Below are 23,448 nucleotides of genomic sequence, written 5' to 3'. Positions count from 1 at the left end.
CTGCAAACCCTGAAGGCATGTATAATATTCATGAGATTAATCTGCTAGAAGGAAAGACCATTATATAATAACTTAGTGTATGATATAGGTACCAGTAAATTTACAAAAATTGTATGCACAGAGAGTTGGGGGTAAGGTATACTTTTGCAAGTCATCTAAATACACACACACATGCATGTGCACGCACACATACACAGACACAAACACACAGCCCGTATGTGTCTTTATTAAAATAAAGATCTGGACTATGGGAAAGGGAAACCTAGAAAACAATTTAGAGACTGGCTTCCTGTGTACTTGGGATCCTGTGCTGCTTGTCCTCCCCGTCTCTACATGTTCCACTGCTACTTTTCTACTGATGAAACCAACAATAATGGAATATAAGTAAGTGTAGAATAAGATAAATTTCTTTTTGAACATGTTCAGTGGCTTGTCTTATGTAATGATTTAACTTAGTTTTCATTCTTGACTAAGTATTAAATGCTTACTGCATGCCTAGGCACTCTGTTAAAAATTCTGAGTTTAACTTTTCTTCCAAAATATAGTTTGTTTTTCAGAAAAATTATTTTGTTCGTATTCTCCTCACTTGATTTTGCATAATCATTGATTAGATTAGAAAGGAGGTGATAGATAACTTAAAATAGTATCAAAATGTAATGGATTTAGAGTACAATTATTGTTGAAATTACATCTGATGTTTAACAACTCTTTTCCTGTTCTACAGACATCATCCAGAATCAATTTGGCGTAAATTCACTGTGAACGTGATATCTGATATATAGGGATATTTTCACTGTTCTGGGGACATGAACTAAAAGTATTCAAAATAATGTGAGAACAACAATGTGAAGTCATTAAACATAAATTGCTGATACAAACGGGCCGTTACCACTTGTTAGTGTATTGTTTCTTCTTTTCTTTTTTTTTTCTTTTTTTTTATTTTTTATTTTTATTTTTTATTATACTTTAGGGTTTTAGGGTACATGTGCACAATGTGCAGGTTTGTTACATATGTATCCATGTGCCATGTTGATTTCCTGCACCCATTAACTCGTCATTTACCATTAGGTGTATCTCCTAATGCTGTCCCTCCCCCCTCCCCCCACCCCACAACAGTCCCTGGAGTGTGATGTTCCCCTTCCTGTGTCCATGAGTTCTCATTGTTCAATTCCCACCTATGAGTGAGAACATGCGGTGTTTGGTTTTTTGTCCTTGCGATAGTTTACTGAGAATGATGTTTTCCAGTTTCATCCATGTCCCTACAAAGGACACGAACTCATCATTTTTTATGGCTGCATAGTATTCCATGGTGTATATGTGCCCACTGACTTCCACAATGGATGAACTAGTTTACAGTCCCACCAACAGTGTAAAAGTGTTCCTATTTCTCCACATCCTCTCCAGCACCTGTTGTTTCCTGATAACTGGTGTGAGATGGTATCTCACTGTGGTTTTGATTTGCATTTCTCTGATGGCCAGTGATGATGAGCATTTCTTCATGTGTTTTTTGGCTGCATAAATGTCTTCTTTTGAGAAGTGTCTGTTCATGTCCTCTGCCCACTTTTTGATGGGGTTGTTTGTTTTTTTCTTGTAAATTTGTTTGAGTTCATTGTAGATTCTGGATATTAGCCCTTTGTCAGATGAGTAGGTTGCAAAAATTTTCTCCCATTCTGTAGGTTGCCTGTTCACTCTGATGATAGTTTCTTTTGCTGTGCAGAAGCTCTTTAGTTTAATGAGATCCCATTTGTCGATTTTGGCTTTTGTTGCCATTGCTTTTGGTGTTTTAGACATGAAGTCCTTGCCCACGCCTATGTCCTGAATGGTATTGCCTAGGTTTTCTTGTAGGATTTTAATGGTTTTAGGTCTAACATATAAGTCTTTAATCCATCTTGAATTAATTTTTGTATAAGGTGTAAGGAAGGGATCCAGTTTCAGCTTTCTACATATGGCTAGCCAGTTTTCCCAGCACCATTTATTAAATAGGGAATCCTTTCCCCATTTCTTGTTTTTGTCAGGTTTGTCAAAGATCAGATAGTTGTAGCTATGCGGCATCATTTCTGAGGGCTCTGTTCTGTTCCATTGATCTATGTCTCTGTTGTGGTACCAGTACCATGCTGTTTTGGTTACTGTAGCCTTGTAGTATAGTTTGAAGTCAGGTAGCGTGATGCCTCCAGCTTTGTTCTTTTGGCTTAGGATTGACTTGGCGATGCGGGCTCTTTTTTGGTTCCATATGAACTTTAAAGTAGTTTTTTCCAATTCTGTGAAGAAAGTCATTGGTAGCTTGATGGGGATGGCATTGAATCTATAAATTACCTTGGGCAGTGTGGCCATTTTCACGATATTGATTCTTCCAACCCATGAGCATGGAATGTTCTTCCATTTGTTTGTATCCTCTTTTATTTCATTGAGCAGTGGTTTGTAGTTCTCCTTGAAGAGGTCCTTTACATCCCTTGTAAGTTGGATTCCTAGGTATTTTATTCTCTTTGAAGCAATTGTGAATGGGAGTTCACTCATGATTTGGCTCTCTGTTTGGCTGTTATTGGTGTATAAGAATGCTTGTGATTTTTGTACATTAATTTTGTATCCTGAGACTTTGCTGAAGTTGCTAATCAGCTTAAGGAGATTTTGGGCTGAGACAATGGGGTTTTCTAGATATACAATCATGTCATCTACAAACAGGGACAATTTGACTTCCTCTTTTCCTAATTGAATACCCTTTATTTCCTTCTCCTGCCTGATTGCTCTGGCCAGAACTTCCAGCACTATGTTGAATAGGAGTGGTGAGAGAGGGCATCCCTGTCTTGTGCCAGTTTTCAGAGGGAATGCTTCCAGTTTTTGCCCATTCAGTATGATATTGGCTGTGGGTTTGTCATAGATAGCTCTTATTATTTTGAGATACGTCCCATCAATACCTAATTTATTGAGAGTTTTTAGCATGAAGGGTTGTTGAATTTTGTCAAAGGCCTTTTCTGCATCTATTGAGATAATCATGTGGTTTCTGTCTTTGGTTCTGTTTATATACTGGATTACCATTATTGATTTGCGTATGTTGAACCAGCCTTGCATCCCAGGGATGAAGCCCACTTGATCATGGTGGATAAGCTTTTTGATGTCCTGCTGGATTTGGTTTGCCAGTATTTTATTGAGGATTTTTGCATCAATGTTCATCAAGGATATTGGTCTGAAATTCTCTTTTTTGGTTATGTCTCTGCCAGGTTTTGGTATCAGGACGATGCTGGCTTCATAAAATGTGTTAGGGAGGGTTCCCTCTTTTTCTATCGATTGGAATAGTTTCAGAAGGAATGGTACCAGTTCCTCCTTATACCTCTGGTAGAATTCAGCTGTGAATCCATCAGGTCCTGGACTCTTTTTGGTTGGTAAGCTATTGATTATTGCCACAATTTCAGAACCTGTTATTGGTCTATTCAGAAATTCAACTTCTTCCTGGTTTAGTCTTGGGAGGGTGTATTTGTCAAGGAATTTATCCATTTCTTCTAGATTTTCTAGTTTATTTGCATAGAGGTGTTTGTAGTATTCTCTGATGGTAGATTGTATTTCTGTGGGATCGGTGGTGATATCCCCTTTTTCGTTTTTTATTGCATCTATTTGATTCTTCTCTCTTTTCTTCTTTATTAGTCTTGCTAGCGGTCCATCAATTTTGTTGATCTTTTCAAAAAACCAGCTCCTGGATTCATTAATTTTTTGAAGGGTTCTTTGTGTTCTCTATTTCCTTCAGTTCTGCTCTGATTTTAGTTATTTCTAGCCTTCTGTTAGCTTTTGAATGTGTTTGCTCTTGCTTTTCTAGTTCTTTTAATTGTGATGTTAGGGTGTCAATTTTGGATCTTTCCTGCTTTCTCTTGTGGGCATTTAGTGCTATAAATTTCCCTCTACACACTGCTTTGAATGTGTCCCAGAGATTCTGGTATGTTGTGTCTTTGTTCTCGTTGGTTTCAAAGAACATCTTTATTTCTGCCTTCATTTCATTATGTACCCAATAGTCATTCAGGAGCAGGTTGTTCAGTTTCCATGTAGTTGAGTGGTTTTGAGTGAGTTTCTTAATCCTGAGTTCTAGTTTGATTGCACTGTGGTCTGAGAGACAGTTTGTTACAATTTCTGTTCTTTTACATTTGCTGGGGAGAGCTTTACTTCCAACTATGTGGTCAATTTTGGAATAGGTGTGGTGTGGTGCTGAAAAAAATGTATATTCTGTTGACTTGGGGTGGAGAGTTCTGTAGATGTCTATTAGGTCCACTTTATGTAGAGCTGAGTTCAATTCCTGGATATCCTTGTTAACTTTCTGTCTCGTTGATCTGTCTAATGCTGACAGTGGGGTGTTAAAATCTCCCATTATTATTGTGTGGGAGTTGAAGTCCCTTTGTAGGTCACTGAGGACTTGCTTTATGAATCTGGGTGCTCCTGTGTTGGGTGCATATATATTTAGGATAGTTAGCTCTTCTTGTTGAATTGATCCCTTTACCATTATGTAATGGCCTTCTTTGTCTCTTTTGATCTTTGTTGGTTTAAAGTCTATTTTATCAGAGACTAGGATTGCAACCCCTGCCTTTTTTTGTTTTCCAGTTGCTTGATAGATCTTCCTCCATCCCTTTATTTTGAGTCTATGTGTGTCTCTGCACGTGAGATGGGTTTCCTGAATACAGCACACTGATGGGTCCTGACTCCTTATCCAGTTTGCCAGTCTGTGTCTTTTGATTGGAGCATTTAGCCCATTTACATTTAACGTTAATATTGTTATGTGTGAATCTGATCCTGTCATTATGATGTTAGTTGGTTAATTTGCTCGTTAGTTGCTATAGTTTCTTCCTAGCCTTGATGGTCTTTACAATTTGGCATGTTTTTGCAGTGGCTGGTACCGGTTGTTCCTTTCCATGTTTAGTGCTTCCTTCAGGAGCTCTTTTAGGGTAGGCCTGGTGGTGACAAAATCACTCAGCGTTTGCTTGTCTGTAAAGTATTTTATTTCTCCTTCACTTATGAAGCTTAGTTTGGCGGGATAGGAAATTCTGGGTTGAAAATTCTTTTCTTTAAGAATGTTGAATATCGGCCCCCACTCTCTTCTGGCTTGTAGAGTTTCTGCTGAGAGATCAGCTGTTAGTCTGATGGGCTTCCCTTTGTGGGTAATCCGACCTTTCTCTCTGGCTGCCCTTAACATTTTTTCCTTCATTTCAACTTTGGTGAATCTGACAATTATGTGTCTTGGAGTTGCCCTTCTCGAGGAGTATCTTTGTGGCGTTCTCTGTATTTCCTGAATCTGAATGCTGGCCTGCCTTGCTAGATTGGGGAAGTTCTCCTGGATAATATCTTGCAGAGTGTTTTCCAACTTGGTTCCATTCTCCCCATCATTTTCAGGTACACCAATCAGACGTAGGTTTGGTCTTTTCACATAGTCCCAAATTTCTTGGAGGCTTTGTTCATTTCTTTTTATTCTTTTTTCTCTAAACTTCCCTTCTCTCTTCATTTCATTCATTTCATCTTCCATCAGCAATACCCTTTCTTCCAGTTGATTGCATCTGCTACTGAGGCTTCTGCAATCTTCGCGTAGTTCTCGAAACTTGGCTTTCAGCTCCATCAGCTCCTTTAAGCCCTTCTGTCACTTGGTTATTCTAGTTATCCATTCTTCTAATTTTTTTTCAAAGTTTTTAACTTCTTTGCTATTGTTTTGAATTTCCTCTCGTAGCTCAGAGTAGTTTGATCGTCTGAAGCCTTCTTCTCTCAGCTCATCGAAGTCATCCTCCATCCAGCTTTGTTCCGTTGCTGGTGAGGAACTGCGTTCCTTTGGAGGAGGCGAGGTGCTCTGTTTTTTAGAGTTTCCAGTTTTTTTGCTCTGTTTTTTCCCCATCTTTGTGGTTTTATCTACTTTTTGTCTTTGATGATGGTGATGTACAGATGGGTTTTTGGTGTGGATGTCCTTTCTGTTTGTTAGTTTTCCTTCTACCAGACAGGACCCTCAGCTGCAGGTCTGTTGGAGTTTACTAGAGGTCCACTCCAGACCCTGTTTGGCTGGGTGTCAGCAGCGGTGGCTGCAGAACAGCGGATTTTTGTGAGACTACAAATTCAGCTGTCTGATAGTTCCTCTGAAAGTTTTGTCTCAGAGGAGTACCCGGTTGAATGAGGTGTCAGTCTGTCCCTACTCGGGGGGTGCCTCCCAGTTAGGCTGCTCAGGGGTGAGGGAACCACTTTAGGAGGCAGTCTGTCCGTTCTCAGATCTCCAGCTGCGTGCTGGGAGAACCACTACTCTCTTCAAAGCTGTCAGTCAGACAGGGACATTTAAGTCTGTGGAGGTTCTTGCTGAGTTTTTGTTTGTCTGTGCCCTGCCCCCAGAGGTGGAGCCTACAGAGGCAGGCAGGCCTCCTTGAGCTGTGGTGGGCTCCACCCAGTTCGAGCTTCCTGGCTGCTTTGTTTACCTAAGCAAGCCTGGGCAATGGCGGGCGCCCCTCCCCCAGCCTCGCTGCCGCCTTGCAGCTTGATCTCAGACTGCTGTGCTAGCCATCAGCGAGACTCCGTGGGCATAGGACCCTCCGAGCCAGGTGCGGGACACAATCTCCTAGTGTGCCGTTTTCCAGGCCCGTTAGAAAAGCGCAGTATTAGGATGGGACTGACCCGATATTCCAGGTGCCGTCTGTTTCCCCTTTCTTTGACTAGGAAAGGGAACTCCCTGACCCCTTGCGCTTCCCGAGTGAGGCAGTGCCTCGCCCTGCTTCGGCTCGCGCACAGTGCGCTTCACCGACTGTCCTGCACCCACTGTTAGGCACTCCCTAGTGAGATGAAACCGGTACCTGAAGCAGAAATGCAGAAATCACCCGTCTTCTGTGTTGCTGGGGCTGGGAGCTGGAGACCGGAGCTGTTCCTATTTGGCCATCTTGGATCTGAATCTGTTTCTTCTTTTCTAGTTGAGGTTTTGTTTGTTTTTTGTGCTTTTCCCAAGCACTAGGACAGGCTTGAGTTGGGAATATTTGCAGCCCTAGCTCCTTGCTTCTTTTTCCTTTTGCGCTTACTTGGTTCCTCCCCATCCTAGTCCTGACTCAGGCATCAGGAACCCATAGCTGTGCAGCTTCTACCTTTATCTGGACACACGGCTCCCCATAGCCTCACTTTCGGGGGAGCTGCTGGCAGAGGAAGAGGTACTTTTCTATGTACCACTTAGACCCAGTGTGTCATTTATGGCTGCTCTCTGTATTTCCACACATGGATGCTTTCTAATATATGGTTTCTTCATGGATTTATAGACATGGAATTTTTTTCAAATGGTCATTTAATCTGAATCCTCGTTTACTCTGAAACCTGGTTAATATTTTACTGGATAATGAAGAGTGGACTAGCATAAGAATGCCACTGAATGGGCAGTATATAGGCACTCATGGTAAGTATGTCTGCTGGTGAAAGTTGTTAAAGGAATCAATGAGGACAGTTATACAGCACTACAGCATGTGAGGAAGCTTGAGCCTTTTAGATTTCCTATTAAAGAGCATTTGTATATTGACAATATTCTGATTCTCTCTGGTGCTGAGAGCCTTCTCATAGTGTTGTGATAATCATCGCAGTTGCTATTGCTGGAGCCTGGCTCAGACTTAGAATGTGGGGATGCTGAGATGCTAGATTTATAACTTGATGCTTTATTAGTTCAAAACAAGCTGACTTTGCACATATCTGGGAACTAATTCTGAAGTTTGGACTAACATAACAGATAGTGTATAAAGGAGAAAAGAAATCTAACATCAGTTTGAGCACATATCAAGTTCTTGTGGTATAAGCAGTAATATTTATACTAGATTTGCAAAATCAGTGTTGTCATCCCCAGTCTTTACATGAAAGGAAACTGTGGCTTTAAGTGTTAGGACAAGGGCTTGAGGTTACACAGCTCGTTATTGGGAGAGCTGATATTCCAGCCTGGCTAGTTCCACAGTCTACACTGTCTCTTCCTCATTCCTGTAACCAACAGAAGGTTAGATGATTCTTTGTACATGTTTTTCATAAAACTTATTACAAACTGCTTAAAATTACTAGTGAATATTCACCACAATGGTTCTTTGCCCATTGTATGTCAAAATTTAAGGTGTATCTCAATTTCACAAATCTGGAGTAATGTGCAGCAATAACTGTTCACTTTCACTCATTGTCTTAAGCACTGGATACCTTTTCTTATGGCCTTAAAATAGAGTTATTTGTCTTCTTCAATTTTTCTGCCTAAGTAGATGGTAAATTTGTCCAGGCTGGGGCTGCACCACCTTCTCTCTGAGTTCTCTGAGGCACCCGACCCCACAATATAAGGGGCCTTTCTCTTCCAAGGTCTGTTTTAGATGTATTGAATCAAACCTTGCAAGATTAATTTTAGTCTGTTCATGATAGAACTGTGTTCGAATTCACAATCTGTGGAATTCTTTATCTCATTATGAACTGAGAATAATTTTTTTATTTTACTGGTTCGTTTTAGCAGATTTAAAGAAAGCTTCCAGTTCAAATGCTGCAAAATCCAATCTCCCGAAATCTGGTCTCCGTCCTCCCGGATACTCACGTCTCCCGGCAGCCAAGCTGGCGGCATTTGGCTTTGTCCGGAGCTCCAGCGTCTCCTCAGTCTCCAGCACCCAGTCCGGGGACAGTGCACAGCCAGAGCAGGGCCGGCTGGCCACCCGTAAGTGGAATGGGGCAGGGTAGGGTGCGTGCACTGAATTAAAACCAGAGCGCCTGTGTAACTGTGTCATTTTCTTTGCATGATTATTTAAGAATTCGGATCACCTCCCTTAGCTTCCCATTGTTGTGTTATTCATCTACTGAAGAAAAATAGCCCATTTGACACCATCAGCTATGGGGAGTTAGTGTGCCAGGAAAAAAAGATTGTAACCTCCTCTTAGGATGTAGAAAATGACTTATCCAGAGACAGATTCCAGCAGCTCTTTGCTTTGCTTCTAGGTAAGAAGTCAAAGCAAGATCCAAGAAAGGCGTTACTACATTGCGCTGTCATGAAGCATACTAGATATTTAATATTAGCTGAAAGAATCATTTAGTTGCCTGTGATTACCAGTAATGCCTTCACACTGCCAGAACACTTGACTGGATTTCTGAAAGTTAAATAAATGATGTTAAAAGTAACAAAGCCCTGCCAAGCTTCTTCAAGTCCATGCCCAGGAAGGTCCCCATTAGCTGAGATGGTGCTGTTGCAGGCCCATTTCCTGAGACTGGTATTATAGATTGCATTTTAAAGTATGAATTAATAACCTGCAGAGCATGTTACAACAGCTGATGTCCCTGAGGAAGATCTGGAGGTTGCCCATTCAGCTGTGCCTTTGATGACCAAACCCCATCTCAGTCTCCACTTCAAAGTCAATGTTATTGGATGGGAAACCATGACGTCTCAGACGTTGTTTTCAATACCTTGCCAGAGGCCCAGGAAAGTCTTAGAGGTTTCCACGTAGAGAGCTGTTTTGAAGGGGTTATAGAAGTTGAATCGAGCTGGAATAATATGAAAGAGAGAGATCAATTGATTTGTTATTTTGTCAATTTCTTGTCCAAGCTCGTTTACTCTCTGTTCTTTCTTGTGTTTGCAGAGATGATGTGTGGAACATTTGCATAGTTCTAAATTTTGGTCTACCTAGTTATTTCTAAAAGTAATACATTACATTTCCCTTTGTCTTGATGTGTTTGTAAGCAGTTTCTAAGGGCGTTTTCTTTGCTCTGTTGGTTTCCCGAAGGTGCCGTAGCTCAGGCCTGCTTTCACACAGGATGCATTTAAGGAATATCACTGTAATTAGTGATTACATCATTACACAATAGCGGTCTCAAAATCTGAAACATGAATGTAATAAAGAACTGTTTTCAAATGTGTAATTCGTGTTTTTAGATATGCATGTGCGTATTAGCAGTCTGATGATTTGAAAATACGGGAGCAACTATTTATCATCATTTTTATTAATAAAATTCCCGATGACATTTCTCTTTTAGAGAAAGTAGTATGAAGGAAAAACTTATCATATGATATATATCTTTCCAACAAAGGAGTTAAGATTTTGATGTCTTAAAAAAAAAATTAACCTCAAGGCGAGATGAGCCGTGTCCACATGACAGCAGCTTTTGCTGACAGAGAGCTGACAGGTGTGGACAGAATAATTGCAGGTGCGCTTAGGGCATTTCTTCTCACTGCTTCAAAGGATACTAGAGGGGGACCCGTGAGCACCCAGGGGATAAGAGCTGTATGTGCCAGAGAAAATAACTCCCAGTTTAAAGACTTCATATTAAAAGTCACACTTTTATATGAATGTCTATCCAGAATTGTTTTCTATTTTAAGAAACATATGTCAGAATTGATTTTTAATTATCTGCTACCTACTATATATGTAATTCTTACGTCACCAGTAAATCACAGAAAAACCTCCCGTGAATTTGATTTGTCTAAGTACTACTAATCATTATACCTATACTTGTTATTAGATGTAATGTCAACAAATATTTTGTTTCGGTTCTTTAGCGAAGAGATGATGCTTTGATGACAGGGCATAAATAAAATATGAAGCTCTTGAGAGAGCTGAAAGTCCTTAGATCAACTTCTCATATGGTATGTATCTTTCCAACAAAGCTTTCTTCTCCAAGCTTGTTCATTCTCTGTTCTTTCTTGTGTTTACAGAGATGATGTGTAGAAAGCTTTGCTGTAGCAAAGCTTTGCTGCTTCAGCTCATGGAAACAGCCAATGTGGTATCAGAATTGGTCCTTTTTTCTTCTTCTTGGAAAGCTGGTCTTTTTGCAGACGTTATTTTCACAAAGGATTCATTTAAGGAATACTGCTGTAATTAGGGATTATGTCATTCAGAGTAGATGTTTCAAAATCTGAAACATGAGCATGGTAAGAATCTATAGTCACACATTGCTTAATGACGGGGATATGTTCTGAGAAATATGTTGTTAGGCAGTGTCGTGGCGCAAACATCATAGAGTGTACTTGCACAAACCTAGATGAGATAGCCTACTACACACCTAGGCAATATGGTATAGCCTTGGCTCCTAGGCTACAAACCTATAGAGCATTTACTGTACTAAATACTGTCAGCAATTATAACACAATAGTGAGTATTGGTGTATGTAACAATATCTAAACATAGAAAAAGTATAGTAAAACTATGGTTTAAAAACTAAAAATGCTGTTCCTGTATAGGGTACTTAAGCACAAATGAAGCTTGCAGGAGTGGAAGGTGCTCTTGGTGAGTCAGAGAATGAGTTGTGAATGAATATGAAGGTCTAGGACATCATTGTACACTTTTATTTGATAAATCAGGGCTGTCCTGGAGGCCTGGTTTACACCAGCAACACCACAAACGTGAGTAATGTGTTGTGCTACATTACAATGGCTAAGACGTCACTAGGCAATAGGAACTTTTCAGCTCCTTTATAATCTTACAGGACCACTGTCATATATGTGTTCTGTTGATGACTGAAGCATCGTTATGTGGTGCATATGGTATTTGCAAATGTATAATTCATATTTTTAGATGCTTGTGCATATTAACAGTCTAAGTGATGTCCACACTGACTGGAATGCTATATTGGGACACTTTTAAGTGACTCATTTTGAATTTATGAGTGTTTCCTAGGCTAGCCTGGCTCTACTGGGGCTCTTCCTTGCTGTTTCCCTGGGTCCTGAGGGGCAAGTGATGATGAATGTGGAAACGGGAGCCCCATGCATTCCCCTGGACATGAGATGGCAGGACCATTTGGGGTCTCAGCTGTTCCACGTAGAGTCCCCATCCACCCTGGGCTCAGGCTTCAGGCCATTAGCCCAACCCCATTGAGCAGAGGCTAAGTCAGGTGCTCTTCTATGTCTTTTTACCTTTTCCACAAGGTTGTGGCAAACAAGACAGGCACAGGGAAATGAATTATGTTCATGGGTCCTCAGGACTTGAAGGTATCTTACTATCCAGTTTACCACCCATTTTATAGCTGAGCAAACTGAGATCAAGTTGACTTGCCCTGGGTCCTGGGCTGGTGTTCTTTCTACTCTATTTCCTTCTTAAAGCTGCTGTATACAGGGAAGATATATGCATGATTTGAATATGCTTTCTTTCTATTAGTAAAGCAAATCATAGAGTCAGAGCTGACTTGAGAGGCCCCTCAGGCTTCCCAGGTTGTCAGCCAGCCCCTGCGGGAACACTCTAAAGTGCTAGAGATGGTTCCGCTTTACACCGAAGCCACCTCTGAGGCTCTCATTAGGAAGTGCTCTCTATGAGTTCAGGTTGCCCCCTTGTAATCTTCAACAAGTAACCATAGTTCCTGTGGACTCACACAGCACGTGCGTGTGTATCGTGCCTCCAGGATAGCCCCAGGTAGCTCCCTTCATTCCCTTACCAGTTCGTCATGTGAAGATTATGAGGTCGGCCCATTTAGAGCCTCAAATAAAACTACAAATTAAATTAGTGACCCATAGCTTTTCAAAAAATATTTACGTTGAAGGAGGGAACGTAATTTTCTAACTTAGAACTTAAACTTAACATGATCAGTGTGACCCAGGATGTGGCTCCTTAGTTCTTTTATAATGTTCAGAGATGAAAAAAGATCCCAAATATACTTTAGGTGATAGAAACTTACTGATAAAAATAATGACCATACTGTAGAATTTAGTGTCGGAAACATACTATTGCCTAATGTATACAGGTTGTGCATCCCAGGTCAGAAAATCTGAAATTTGAAATCTCCAAAACCCAAAATTATTTTGAACACTGACACGATGCCCACGGGAAATAGTCACTGGAGCATTTTGGATTTTGGATTTTGGGGTTAGAGTTGCTCAACTGGTATAATAAAAATATTCCAAGATCTGAAAAATTCCAAAGTTCAAAACAATTCTGGTCCCAAGAATTTTGGATAAGGGATACTCAACCTGTACTTGGTTATCACATTAATCAGTAATTAGGTATAGACTTGATTTTCCAAGTGGGTAGGCAGATGTGACTTAAAGGCAAAATCTTTAGGAACATGTGCGGAGGGAAAATAGGATGACTTAGGTTTCATAAATTAATCATTAATGAAAATAGATCATATCACCCAAAGATAGAATAATTTATGTGGAAGATCCTATGTCATTATGTATTCTGAATAGCACTTCATTTACTAGGTGCCCAAGAAACAGAAAATACCTATGAAAGAAGTACATGAAGAATATGATATTTGCAGCTTCCCTTTCCAATTTCTCCTCTTCTTCTCTTTTCAAATACTGCCATGTTTTCTCCACGGGATAACCTAAGAACAGAAATCATGGGGCAAAGAATTTAAAAAACAAGTAAAAACAAAATTAGAAGTTTTTCTCCTGTTTTTTTTTTTTCTTCCTGGTGCACAGAAGTATTCAGATGATAGGGAAGTAGGGATACAGCTGGTGGGGTGGGCAGAGAGGCTGACGTTCACATAAATAATCCTGGCAAAGGATGTATGTTTTTGGAGCCTGAAAAGTGTCATGAAGTGGAGGGTTAATTTCTGATGAGGATATCAGGTCGTTTCTCAGAAGGGATTGTAAGCCAGACAGCCTTTTGGAAGGTGGAGATGAACTCTAGGAAATCTTTGGTAGGGGAGCGGTGCTGTTGGTGCATTCAGAAAACTTCCTGAATCTGAGGAGTTGCCATTCCTGGTGCAGCCTGCCACTGCACAAACATCATGGTGCTGTTTGTCTCCTGGGTGCTAAGCCCACATGTTTGAGCTCCCCAAGATTTGTTCTCAGAATGTGTCGTTCAGGTCTCTCTAGTCTTCACTTTGTCATCTGATCTACAGTTTCAGCCCTTAACAGTCTAGACACAATGCTCATATCTATATCTCTAGCTCCGATGTCCCTCTAGAACTACTCACCTGCATTTCAAATGAGCTATCAGGTATCTCTAACCGGGTGGCCCAACTCACTGCAAACTGAACACTTTTTCAGAAAACAAATTCTTCATTTTTTAGTACAAACCAAAACCTTCTCTGGAAGTTGCTCTATCTTTTAATGATATCTGTGATCTCCTGGCAACCCAGGCTGGGAATTTCAAAATCAGCATTATGTCATGCCTGCTGTTTTTTTTTTTTTTTTTTTTTGGAGACGGAGTCTTGCTCTGTTGCCTGGAGTGCAGTGGCATGATCTCGTCTCACTACAGCCTCTGTCTCCTGGGCTTAAGCAGTTCTCTGCCTCAGCCTCTCAAGTAGTTGGGAATCACAGGCGTGTGCTACCACACCTAGCTAATTTTTGTATTTTTAGTAGATGGGGTTTCACCATCTTGGCCAGGCTGGTCTTGAACTCCTGACCTCATGATCCACCCGCCTAAGCCTCCCAAAGTGCTGGGATTACAGGCTTGAGCCACCACACCTGGCCATGTCATGCCTGCTTTTTGCCTTCTTTTCTGTTCACTCATCATTTCTGGTGAATTCTTTCTTTCTGGCACTTACCCTATCCTCATTCTTCTCTCCTCATCTCTGTTAAAACTGTGGTAGTGCTCACCTGAGCTATTCCTGGTACACCTTGGCTTTCTAATCCACAAAGCACATGGTCCTTGGTAATTTTCCCTTTGACCCTGTTTCAGTTGCTGCATGGTGCCCCTATGCCTGCTTCACCTGTCAGACTTTCCAGGTCCTCCATGACCTGGCCCTCCCACCTTTCCTGCATACCATCCTGACGTATACTCCCAACCAGCCAAATGTGAGTAACAAAAATGTGTTGCTCACATTTTTCTATGAGGTCTCTGTGCTTTCCTGCCTTTTGGTTTTGATTTAAACCATTCATCTCTGGAATACACCTCCCCCAGCCTTCTATCCCTATCCCCACCACCTGCCATCTCTCTCTGCAGATTCTATCACTTTTAGGTACATTTCAAATTTTACTTCCTCTAAAAATCCCTCAATGTGATTTTTTTGTTCCTGGAAACCCCTAGGGCTCTTGGCTTGTATCACTTTTATTACCTACTAGCTCTTGTAGTTATTTGTTTTTATGTTCTCTCTCCCCTACAGACTATAAGCTCTTAGGGGGTAGGGGCTATGCCTCTTAATAATTTTAGTATCTCTCACACTAAAGGACACTGTCCTTTACAATAGTAGAATTTTAAGGGAAGTTATCTCCCAATATAAACTTTTTCTCTTATGTAAGGGTATGGAAAAAGATTTTTGAGAGTAACTTAGGTGTCTTTGAGAGTATTTTGTATTGGGAACATATTTTTACTTTATGCGTGGATTTTCATAGTTGACGAAGCTCATAATTATGACTCTCTCAGTTTTCTGGGACCTCTAAAATATTTTTATTGACTGTGGTATACGTAGAGATAATTTACATAAGTCAAAGAGTAGAAAACCCTTTGAACTCTAAATATATTCAGAGATAAACATCATAAAGACTGACTTAGTAGTCTCACAAGTATCCAGTAACCTATATATCTCCTTGCATATACTTAATTGTTTTTAAAGAATTGGGCTAAAACCCTACCTTTGAGGCTATTTGTGAGAGAATTTCAAAGTTTCCAAACTTAGATGTCTTGATTTGAGGAGGTTAGATATTCTCATTAATCACTTCTCGGCCTTTTGTGTAAGATCAAGTATAGATATTCTCATTAAATTCTAGAGTTTTATTTATTGTTTTAATATATAAAATAAGTACATGTTCTTTTAGTTATTGAATAGGATTTGGGTTCTGGGGATAATAATCTGAAGTGGAAAACTGCTAGCCTTTTGGAAGGTTAATCAATGAAAATGAGGGTTAATATGAAAGCTTTTTGCAATGTTAACTTTAGGATTTACACTTATGAAGACTATAAAATACATTTACATACATAACACATTTGATTTTCTACGTCTGACGTGCATTTTAAATAAGATCAGGGTTGACAAGAAATGTTATTAATAACTCTTACTGAAACAGCCATTAACCCATCTCATCTTCATCGGCAAAGAGAGAGTCATTTTTTATTCATGGAAAAAGCAGCCGAAGGTGACTTGTGAGGTCAGACTTCAGAGAAGCTATTGCCTATTTGATATTACTCTTAATGATGTCTTTGTTCATTCTCTTCAGAAACACTTAGACAATGATGAGTTGCACCCAGAGATAGGATTAGATTGTAAGCATGTTTTGTTTTATTTTTAAGGATGTTGGCCATTTCTGGTTATAAGATAAACTGAAGGTTTGGGGAACGTTTTTATTTATAGTACAAATAATGTCTAGTTGAACTGCTTCAGTGTTCTTGGCTGGCTTGTTTTATGAAGATTAGATTATCTGCTTACCCTTTTCCGATTCTACATTCTTTCAGCATATTCTATGTGGTAAGCATAAGCTCAGTGCCGGGGCTGCCATGACCTGGACAAGGGTGAGTCCTCACTCACCCTTGCAGGGAGTGGGGAGACAGGATTATGCACATAAAGCCATGCAGGGAAATGTTAGCATGGCTATGATTGAAGACCACACAGCATTTGGTGGGCAGGGGAGGGAGGAGGCGCAGGAAGGGGGAAGTATCCATGCACCCTGAGTGAGATGAAGAAAGACCTCATGCCCTACAGGTCCTCTCCAGGCTGGCTCAGCGCTACTGCATTATGTCTTCAGATGGAATTCTTTCACATTAGTTTTAGGTAATTGACAGCCTTCTGAATTTGCTATAAAATACTCCACCAAAGTGGCAGGGGGGACTAGAGGTGGAAGAAGATAGGTGAAAAAAGATTGACAAATATTTGAAAATATTTGAAGCTGGATGATGGAACCATGAAGATTCATTGTACTACTTCACTTGTTGTGTATGTTTGAACATTTCCATAGAAGAAGGTTAAAACCCCACCTTCTTTCTGTATTAGTTTTTATTTCTTTTTTGTTTTATTTTATTTTTACATTTAGTGGTCCCTAGAAAGCTCTTAGGCAACCTTTTTTCTTCTAATCTTTTTGAAGTATAACAGACAAAGATTGTGTATATTTACATGATGATGTTTTGATATACATATGCATTGTGAAATGATTACTACAATCAAGTTAATTAACATATCCATCACTTCACATAGTTACCTCTTCTGTGTATATGTGTGTATGTGTATGTGTGGTGAGAACATTTAAGATCTACCTTCTTTGCAAATTTCAAGTACACAAAATAGTGTTATTAATAATCAACCCCATGCTGTATATTAGATCTCCAGAACTTACTCCCCCTGAATACCTGAAACTTTGAACCCTTTAGCCAATACCTCCCCATACTGATGAGATGACACAGTAGTGGTGAAGAGTGCAGACTCTGGAGATACACTGCTTGGGCTCACATCCCACCTCTGCAGTTTGTTAGCTTTGTGACTTTGGGCAAGTTACTTAATTTTTCTCTGTTTCCTCATTGTAAAATAATAATAATATTAATAATGATTAAAATAAGTTAAACCATCAATAGGGTTGATGGAAGCATCAGATGGAATTAATATCTGCAAAGTGCTTAGAAAGGAGATTTGCCCAATAATAATAATGTTTCTGTGGGCATTTCCATCCATTGGCCATGTGTATAAGGATTCAGAAGCTCAGTTGAAAGATGACCATGGTGGATTAATGTATCTGTGATGGAGTAAAGAAAGTGCTTCTGCTGACATCTGAGTCAGGCAGACAACATATATTCTAGTTTTGAATTTTTATAACCACCTCGCACATGTATGGTGAATAACCTTCTGAGTGAGTGTTAAGCTAAAAACATACCGTTTTTGAGACATGAAAGTGGAGGTCGATCATTTGATTTTCATGGCAATCTCTTTCTTTTGAGTTGTAAACTTGTGGTGGTTTGGACATTTACAAAATACAGACAGGAAAATCATGTTTTGATTTCTTTATTTAAAAAGGCTATGGCGTGCCTTTAGCACATTATCATTTAGTTAATGTATTCACTTGGCTTCCCTGTAAATGAAACATACTTATGCAAGGTGACTAATACATTAATCTAAGCTGATGGCATTTAAAACCTCTGCTCAAAATAGGAAGTGAGAGTTGGATCTGATTTTATTTCTGTGCCTTTTCGATATCTGTTGGAAGAATGGGAACATTTGATTTCACAGTACTTAAAGGGCTTTGCACAGCTTCTCATTTTGCTAGAGCCTTATTTCCATTGTACTAGGACTTACTTTGTCAAACATCTCAACCCAATTTGGGTGGGTGAAAAAGAGAACAAAAACTAAAATAAGCTTCTGATTTCCTCTGGAAATGTGGAAGTCAAACAAATGTCACTGATGGATTTAAGTATCTAGTTCCCTGGAATCTGTAATTATGAAATTTTTAAAGTATTCTTTATAAGAAAAAAATAGAATCATTTTTACTGAATCTTGCTGTTAATCTTCCCAATTATTCCCACACATTCAATTCTTTCTCTTTCCACTTTTCTTTGCTTCCTTCCCACACATTTACAAAGGAGAACATTTTTTTCTGAGTATTTTTGAGCATTGCCTTTAAGTGAAAATATTTTCTTTATTGCTTCAGTAACTCCTAGTTTATCCACCTTAACTCAGATATCTGGATCTAACTTAGAAATCATATTGTTTCTCTAGACGTTTATAAAATTTATAAGTGCCATATTCTAGGATGTCCTAGCTCATTCAATATGTTTAATGAAGAAAAGATACCTGGAGCTATGGAAATCATATTTTAGATAAGAAATATGACATTAGCATGTATAATATGCATAAACCCAGCATTTTCAATAATGGAACGATCTTTGGAAAAGTCAGTTAACCTCACTGGACTAAGATTTTTATCATAAAGTTCAGAGGGATTGGATTAAATGAATTGTCCAATTTGGGCTCTCAAGAGCTGGTATTCTGTGACTTTATTCTGTATAAAAAATGGAACCACTTATGGTCTTAAGTAAGGAATAATGGAATTGTATTCAAGGAAAATTAATATGATAATAGTGAATAAAGTAGTTTGGAGAAGGGAAACTGGGCATGAGACATCTTGGTTCTGCCAAAATTAATGATGCTTTCCCTCTGGGCCAGACTTTACTTTTGTTATTTTTTCTCTGTCTTAATAAGATAAAAATTTTAGAACAATAACAGAGAACAGTGCAAAGGTTTTACTGCCTTGCTTTTTTCCGTAAAACGCAGAGCTATGAGATGATTGGGAGTTATTTTCTTGCTCTTACCCTCTCTCTAATGCCGAGCATCTTGGATTATTAGTCCAGTACCAGAACGAAGATGAGGAGATACAAGGAGGTGGAAAGGAAGAGGAGGAAACATTTTCATACATTTTATTGCTTTTATCTTAGCAGAAACTCTAGGTCAGAGGTCACATTTTGTCACAACTCTAATTTCACTTGAGACTATGGCAGAGTGAGAATATCAAAAAGCAAGCAAACATAGCTTCTAGACGAATCTTGCTTCTCATGGGAACTTTGCCAACAGTATGTGCTTTCATGCATTGTTGTAACATGCGTAGGCTGTCTTCTGGGAAGGTTCGTAAAAACTCTTGTGGTATTTTTCCGAAGGCAGTAGATGGAGCGAAGAGATTGATAATTTTTTTTTTGCAAGGAGAAATAAAATAATTTATATGGTTATGTCAGAGGGTTTTTTGGGCTCCTGTAACAGGCAGCAATTAGCAGGAGAGAGTTAATGGGAGCCCAAACTAGGGGGTTACAGTGGGAATGATAGAGTCAGAAAGTGCCATTCCACACTGTGTACAGGAAGAGAAGCTTATTTGCGAGGCTTTGATGAGTTTGGGTTTGGTCATATTGAGAAGCATTCCTGTAACTACATCCAGCAGACATCCATCCTATAACTACATCATATGTCCATTCCTATAACTACATCCACAGCAGCATACATCCATTCCTATAACTACATCCACAGCAGCATACATCCATTCCTATAACTACATCCACAGCAGCATACTTCCATTCCTATAACTACATCCAGCAGATTTGGGCTGAAAATAAAGAGAGCAGCCATGGAAAATAAGTGATGTTTGGAATTGTGACTGACATCATTGAGGGAGTGCATGCAGAATGAAATGGGAAGAGGGAAGCTGACACACTGTGCAGGGAGTATCTATCTAGGTTGAGGGGGTGGGAGATAGGAGACAGCCGGAGAAGGCTCGGTCAGCGAGGAGGGGGAGTGTCAGACACGACCAGCATCACCAAAGCTGAGGGGGAGAGGTTCCCGGAAAGAGATGGCTGGTCAAGCCATCTGTGCTGTGGGGCTGAGATGTTTTGATATTGAGGAGAATGGGTCTGCAGACTGTGGTTAAGATGTCACTGGTAGCTTTGAAGTGAGTTTAATAAAATGTATGAAGGCAGAAATCAGGTTACAAGGGGGTAAGGAAGGTAAAGGTGGAGAGTGTCTACTACTGTTAAGAAGTTTGGTGAGGAAAAGGGAAAGAACCGTAGCAGGAAAAGTTGGTTTGTTATGTGTTTGCTCTTTTTTTTAAGCACCTAAGAATGCTTATGCTCTGAGGAGAAAGATCCAGTAACCAGGGAGAGATTAAAGATGAAAGTAAGTGAGAATAGTAGATGGAGCAATTCCTGGGGCAAATAGGAGGGAATGCTATTAAATATACAAGTTGAGGTACAGCCATGAAGACAGAAACAAAGGCATAAAGGATGAGTGCTGAGAAATTTTGGACAGAGAAGAAAAGGCTTCAAGGAGGTCATATCAGGTCGCCTCATTTGTCCCAGGTAATTAAGAAGTAGAGTTTTTGCAGAGTAACCATGGTGGAATTGGACATGGGATTGCATAAAGAGGCAGATAATGGTTCTTTGAGTAATACACTGAGTCAGCAAGAGGTGCATGGGGGAATTGCAGAGTTGCACAGAAGGCTCATGTGAGTTTGGAAAACATGATTTTATATTGGAAACAATCTGATGGATTTTAGGGCCATCTCCAGTGATGTGGTAGATCTCACGTCTCTCCAATTTTCTCCCCATGCATGATAACTTATAGCAATTAAAAGTCCAAAGTGAGTATATAATGTTTCTCAGGAGCTTGGAGTCAAGTGATCCATACAACTCCATGGAAGCAGAGGTGTTGGTTGAAGAGGGGTGTATGGAGCCCTGAGCCTGCTCTGTCTGCCTTTCCCTTCCCTGTCCTTTCTACCTACACCAGCCACTAAGGGACTCCGTAGAGCACAGTTGAAAATTGCTGGCTTTAGGGCAGGTATGCCCACTTGCCTCAAGAATTAGAGACAGAATTCACTACTATAGTCAAATTGCCAAGAAAGGCATTTTCTTACTTGCTGGTTTGTAATAGGGCCCTCATGTGTCTTTAGATCAGCTCTGCCCAATCGAAATTTCTGCAATGTTCATCTTTGCTCTTGATATGGTAGCCACTAGTCACATGGGGCTAATGAGCCATTGAAATGGGGCTGTTATAACTGAGGAGCTGAATTCTAAATCTTACTTAATGTTAATGAATTTATATTGCCATGTGTGGCTAGTAGTTCCCTTATTGGATAGTACAGTTCTAGATTGGATTATCAGTTTGGATTTTTTTTTTTAAAGATATAACAGTACTTCTGACAGTAGCATCTTCAAGATTCACAGTGGCAGTTATTTCTTCCTTCATGTGGAGCTGCACCACATGCATTCCTAAAGACTGGAGCTTTAGGGTCCTGGGTTGGTGATACATTTTGGATGTGTGTCCCTACCTAAATCTCATATTGAAATGTAATCCCCAGTGTTGGAGGTGGGGCCTGGTGTGAGGTGATTAGATAATGGGGGTGGTTTTCTTGAATGGCTTAGCACCATCCCCTTTGATATGTTCTTGTGATAGCAAGTGAGTTACCCCTAGGTCTGGTCATTTCAAAATGTGTGACACCTCCCCTCGTCTCTCTCATGCTCTCGTTCGGACTATGTGAGATACCTGCTCCCCCTTCACCTTCTGCCATGATTGGAAGCTTCCTGAGGCCCTCGCTAGGAGCAGAAGCCGCTATGCTTCTTATACAACTTGCAGAAACATGAGCTGATTAAACCTTTTTTTTTTTTTAAAATAAATTACCCAGTCCCAGGTACTTCTTTATAGCAATGTGAGAACAGACTAATACAGTTGGTGACACGGAGCTAACGAAGATCTCACATCTTCACTTTAAAGCTTTGTATAGGAGTTGAAACTGGGGATAGTTTTCTAAGACCATAGATGCTGTCTTTATCCCTGCTTGTTTATTTTACAAGTTCATACTGTTGATCAGAAGACTAGTTCATAGAAGATGGAATAAATCATCCATTGTGATCAGAGCCATGTCCATCCTCATATGTAAGAGCAGCAGAGCAGACGTAATTTGACATTTTGTTCAAGATACCTTCATAGTGTATAAATATAATAGCTTCACTCTATGTAGGTAAAGGTGGACAGTATCAAAACTAGAAGGAAAAGTAGGAGGGGGAGAGAAATATATTAAATCAAAGGAAAGATGGAGGAGGAGGTAAGGAAGGGAAGTGAGGGGCTTGAGGTGCAGACAGTAAGATGGCCGTGGTAGGGAATAACTGAGAAGGGAATAAGGAGCCATTGGTGCACTATTGTCCTCTTCCTGGTTTTCTTGAAGACCTCCTGTCCAGCTGCTTGCTTGCCCTGCCCTGCCCAGGCATGGATGCAATCAGAGTCAGAGCTAACGCCTCAGCTTGAGGCAGTTCTTGGGATCTCTTAAGGTGTGGAAATAGTGGAAATTTGTATTTTCAATTAAGGGCAATGCCAGATTACTTCTGAAATACTGTTTAAACAGAAAATTTTTTAAAGTGGGTGCTCAGATCAAAAGGTAACTTTATTTCTGTGGCATACACATCTTACCCCCATGAATTTGCCATGCAGATGATAGAGCTATTAAATTACTGTAGGCACCTGCATTGCACATTCTTGAGCCAGAGCCACCTGAATAGAAAGTAATACAAGATGTGAGAGAAATGTACAGGATAAATGAAGTGAAATGTAGATTTTTTTTTATCTGCTAGCAGGTACCATTAAAATGAAATATTACAGACATTGTGATTAAGGATGTCTAGATCCCATTAATGTGATAACTGCTATGAATATGTCTAGTCAGCCAACAGACTAGACTAGGTGAATGTGGTAAGTTGTCAATGCTAAGCTGATGTATTCTGTTGAATGTTCTTACGTGGTTGAATATATGGAGGTCGTACGTTTGTGAGACAGTTTTGGCTCCTTTGGCGATGTCAATAAAATAGCTTCCCCAACTGGAGTTTGAATATCAAGGAGTCCTGTGTGCATGTGTGAATTTGGCATTGGCATCTGAAGGTTCCTTTCTGGCTAGTTGTAAGGGTGATTTTGACCAGGCTACATGTCAGCCAGCCACATATTGTGGAGTAACCAATAACCAGACTCACTAAAGACCAGGCATTGTTGTTTCTTATTTTCCTTTAGACTTAGTTCATCTTGTCAAAAATCATAAGAAAAAGTTACCTGATTTAAATATTGTAAAGATAGTATGCATTAAAGATAACATATCTTTGTATCTAATAAATCGTTCATAATTACATATGAAAATGTAATTTATTGGTTTCC

At 39.8% G+C, this 23,448-nt stretch overlaps 1 protein-coding gene across 6 annotated transcripts in view; it reads left to right on the top strand.

Annotated features, from left to right (window-relative positions):
• MTUS2 (microtubule associated scaffold protein 2) overlaps positions 1–23,448 on the top strand; it is a 701,667-nt gene that overhangs the window by 294,996 nt on the left and 383,223 nt on the right. For 5 of the 6 annotated variants that reach the window (XR_009213198.1, XM_032150559.2, XM_032150560.2 and 2 more), the window contains one exon: positions 8,447–8,644. Coding sequence is in view for 5 of the 6 variants with exons in the window: in XM_032150559.2 (XP_032006450.1) it covers positions 8,447–8,644 (198 nt within the window). In the remaining variant the exon portion in view is untranslated. The remainder of the gene's footprint in view (positions 1–8,446; positions 8,645–23,448) is intronic. The other variant, XM_032150562.2, reaches the window with a different exon arrangement.

Source organism: Hylobates moloch, unplaced genomic scaffold (assembly GCF_009828535.3).
Source record: "Hylobates moloch isolate HMO894 unplaced genomic scaffold, HMol_V3 SCAFFOLD_4, whole genome shotgun sequence".
In the NCBI taxonomy this organism is placed as follows: Eukaryota; Metazoa; Chordata; class Mammalia; order Primates; family Hylobatidae; genus Hylobates; species Hylobates moloch.
The sequence above is the reverse complement of the archived record's forward strand: the minus strand, read 5'-3'. Positions and strand labels throughout refer to the sequence as shown.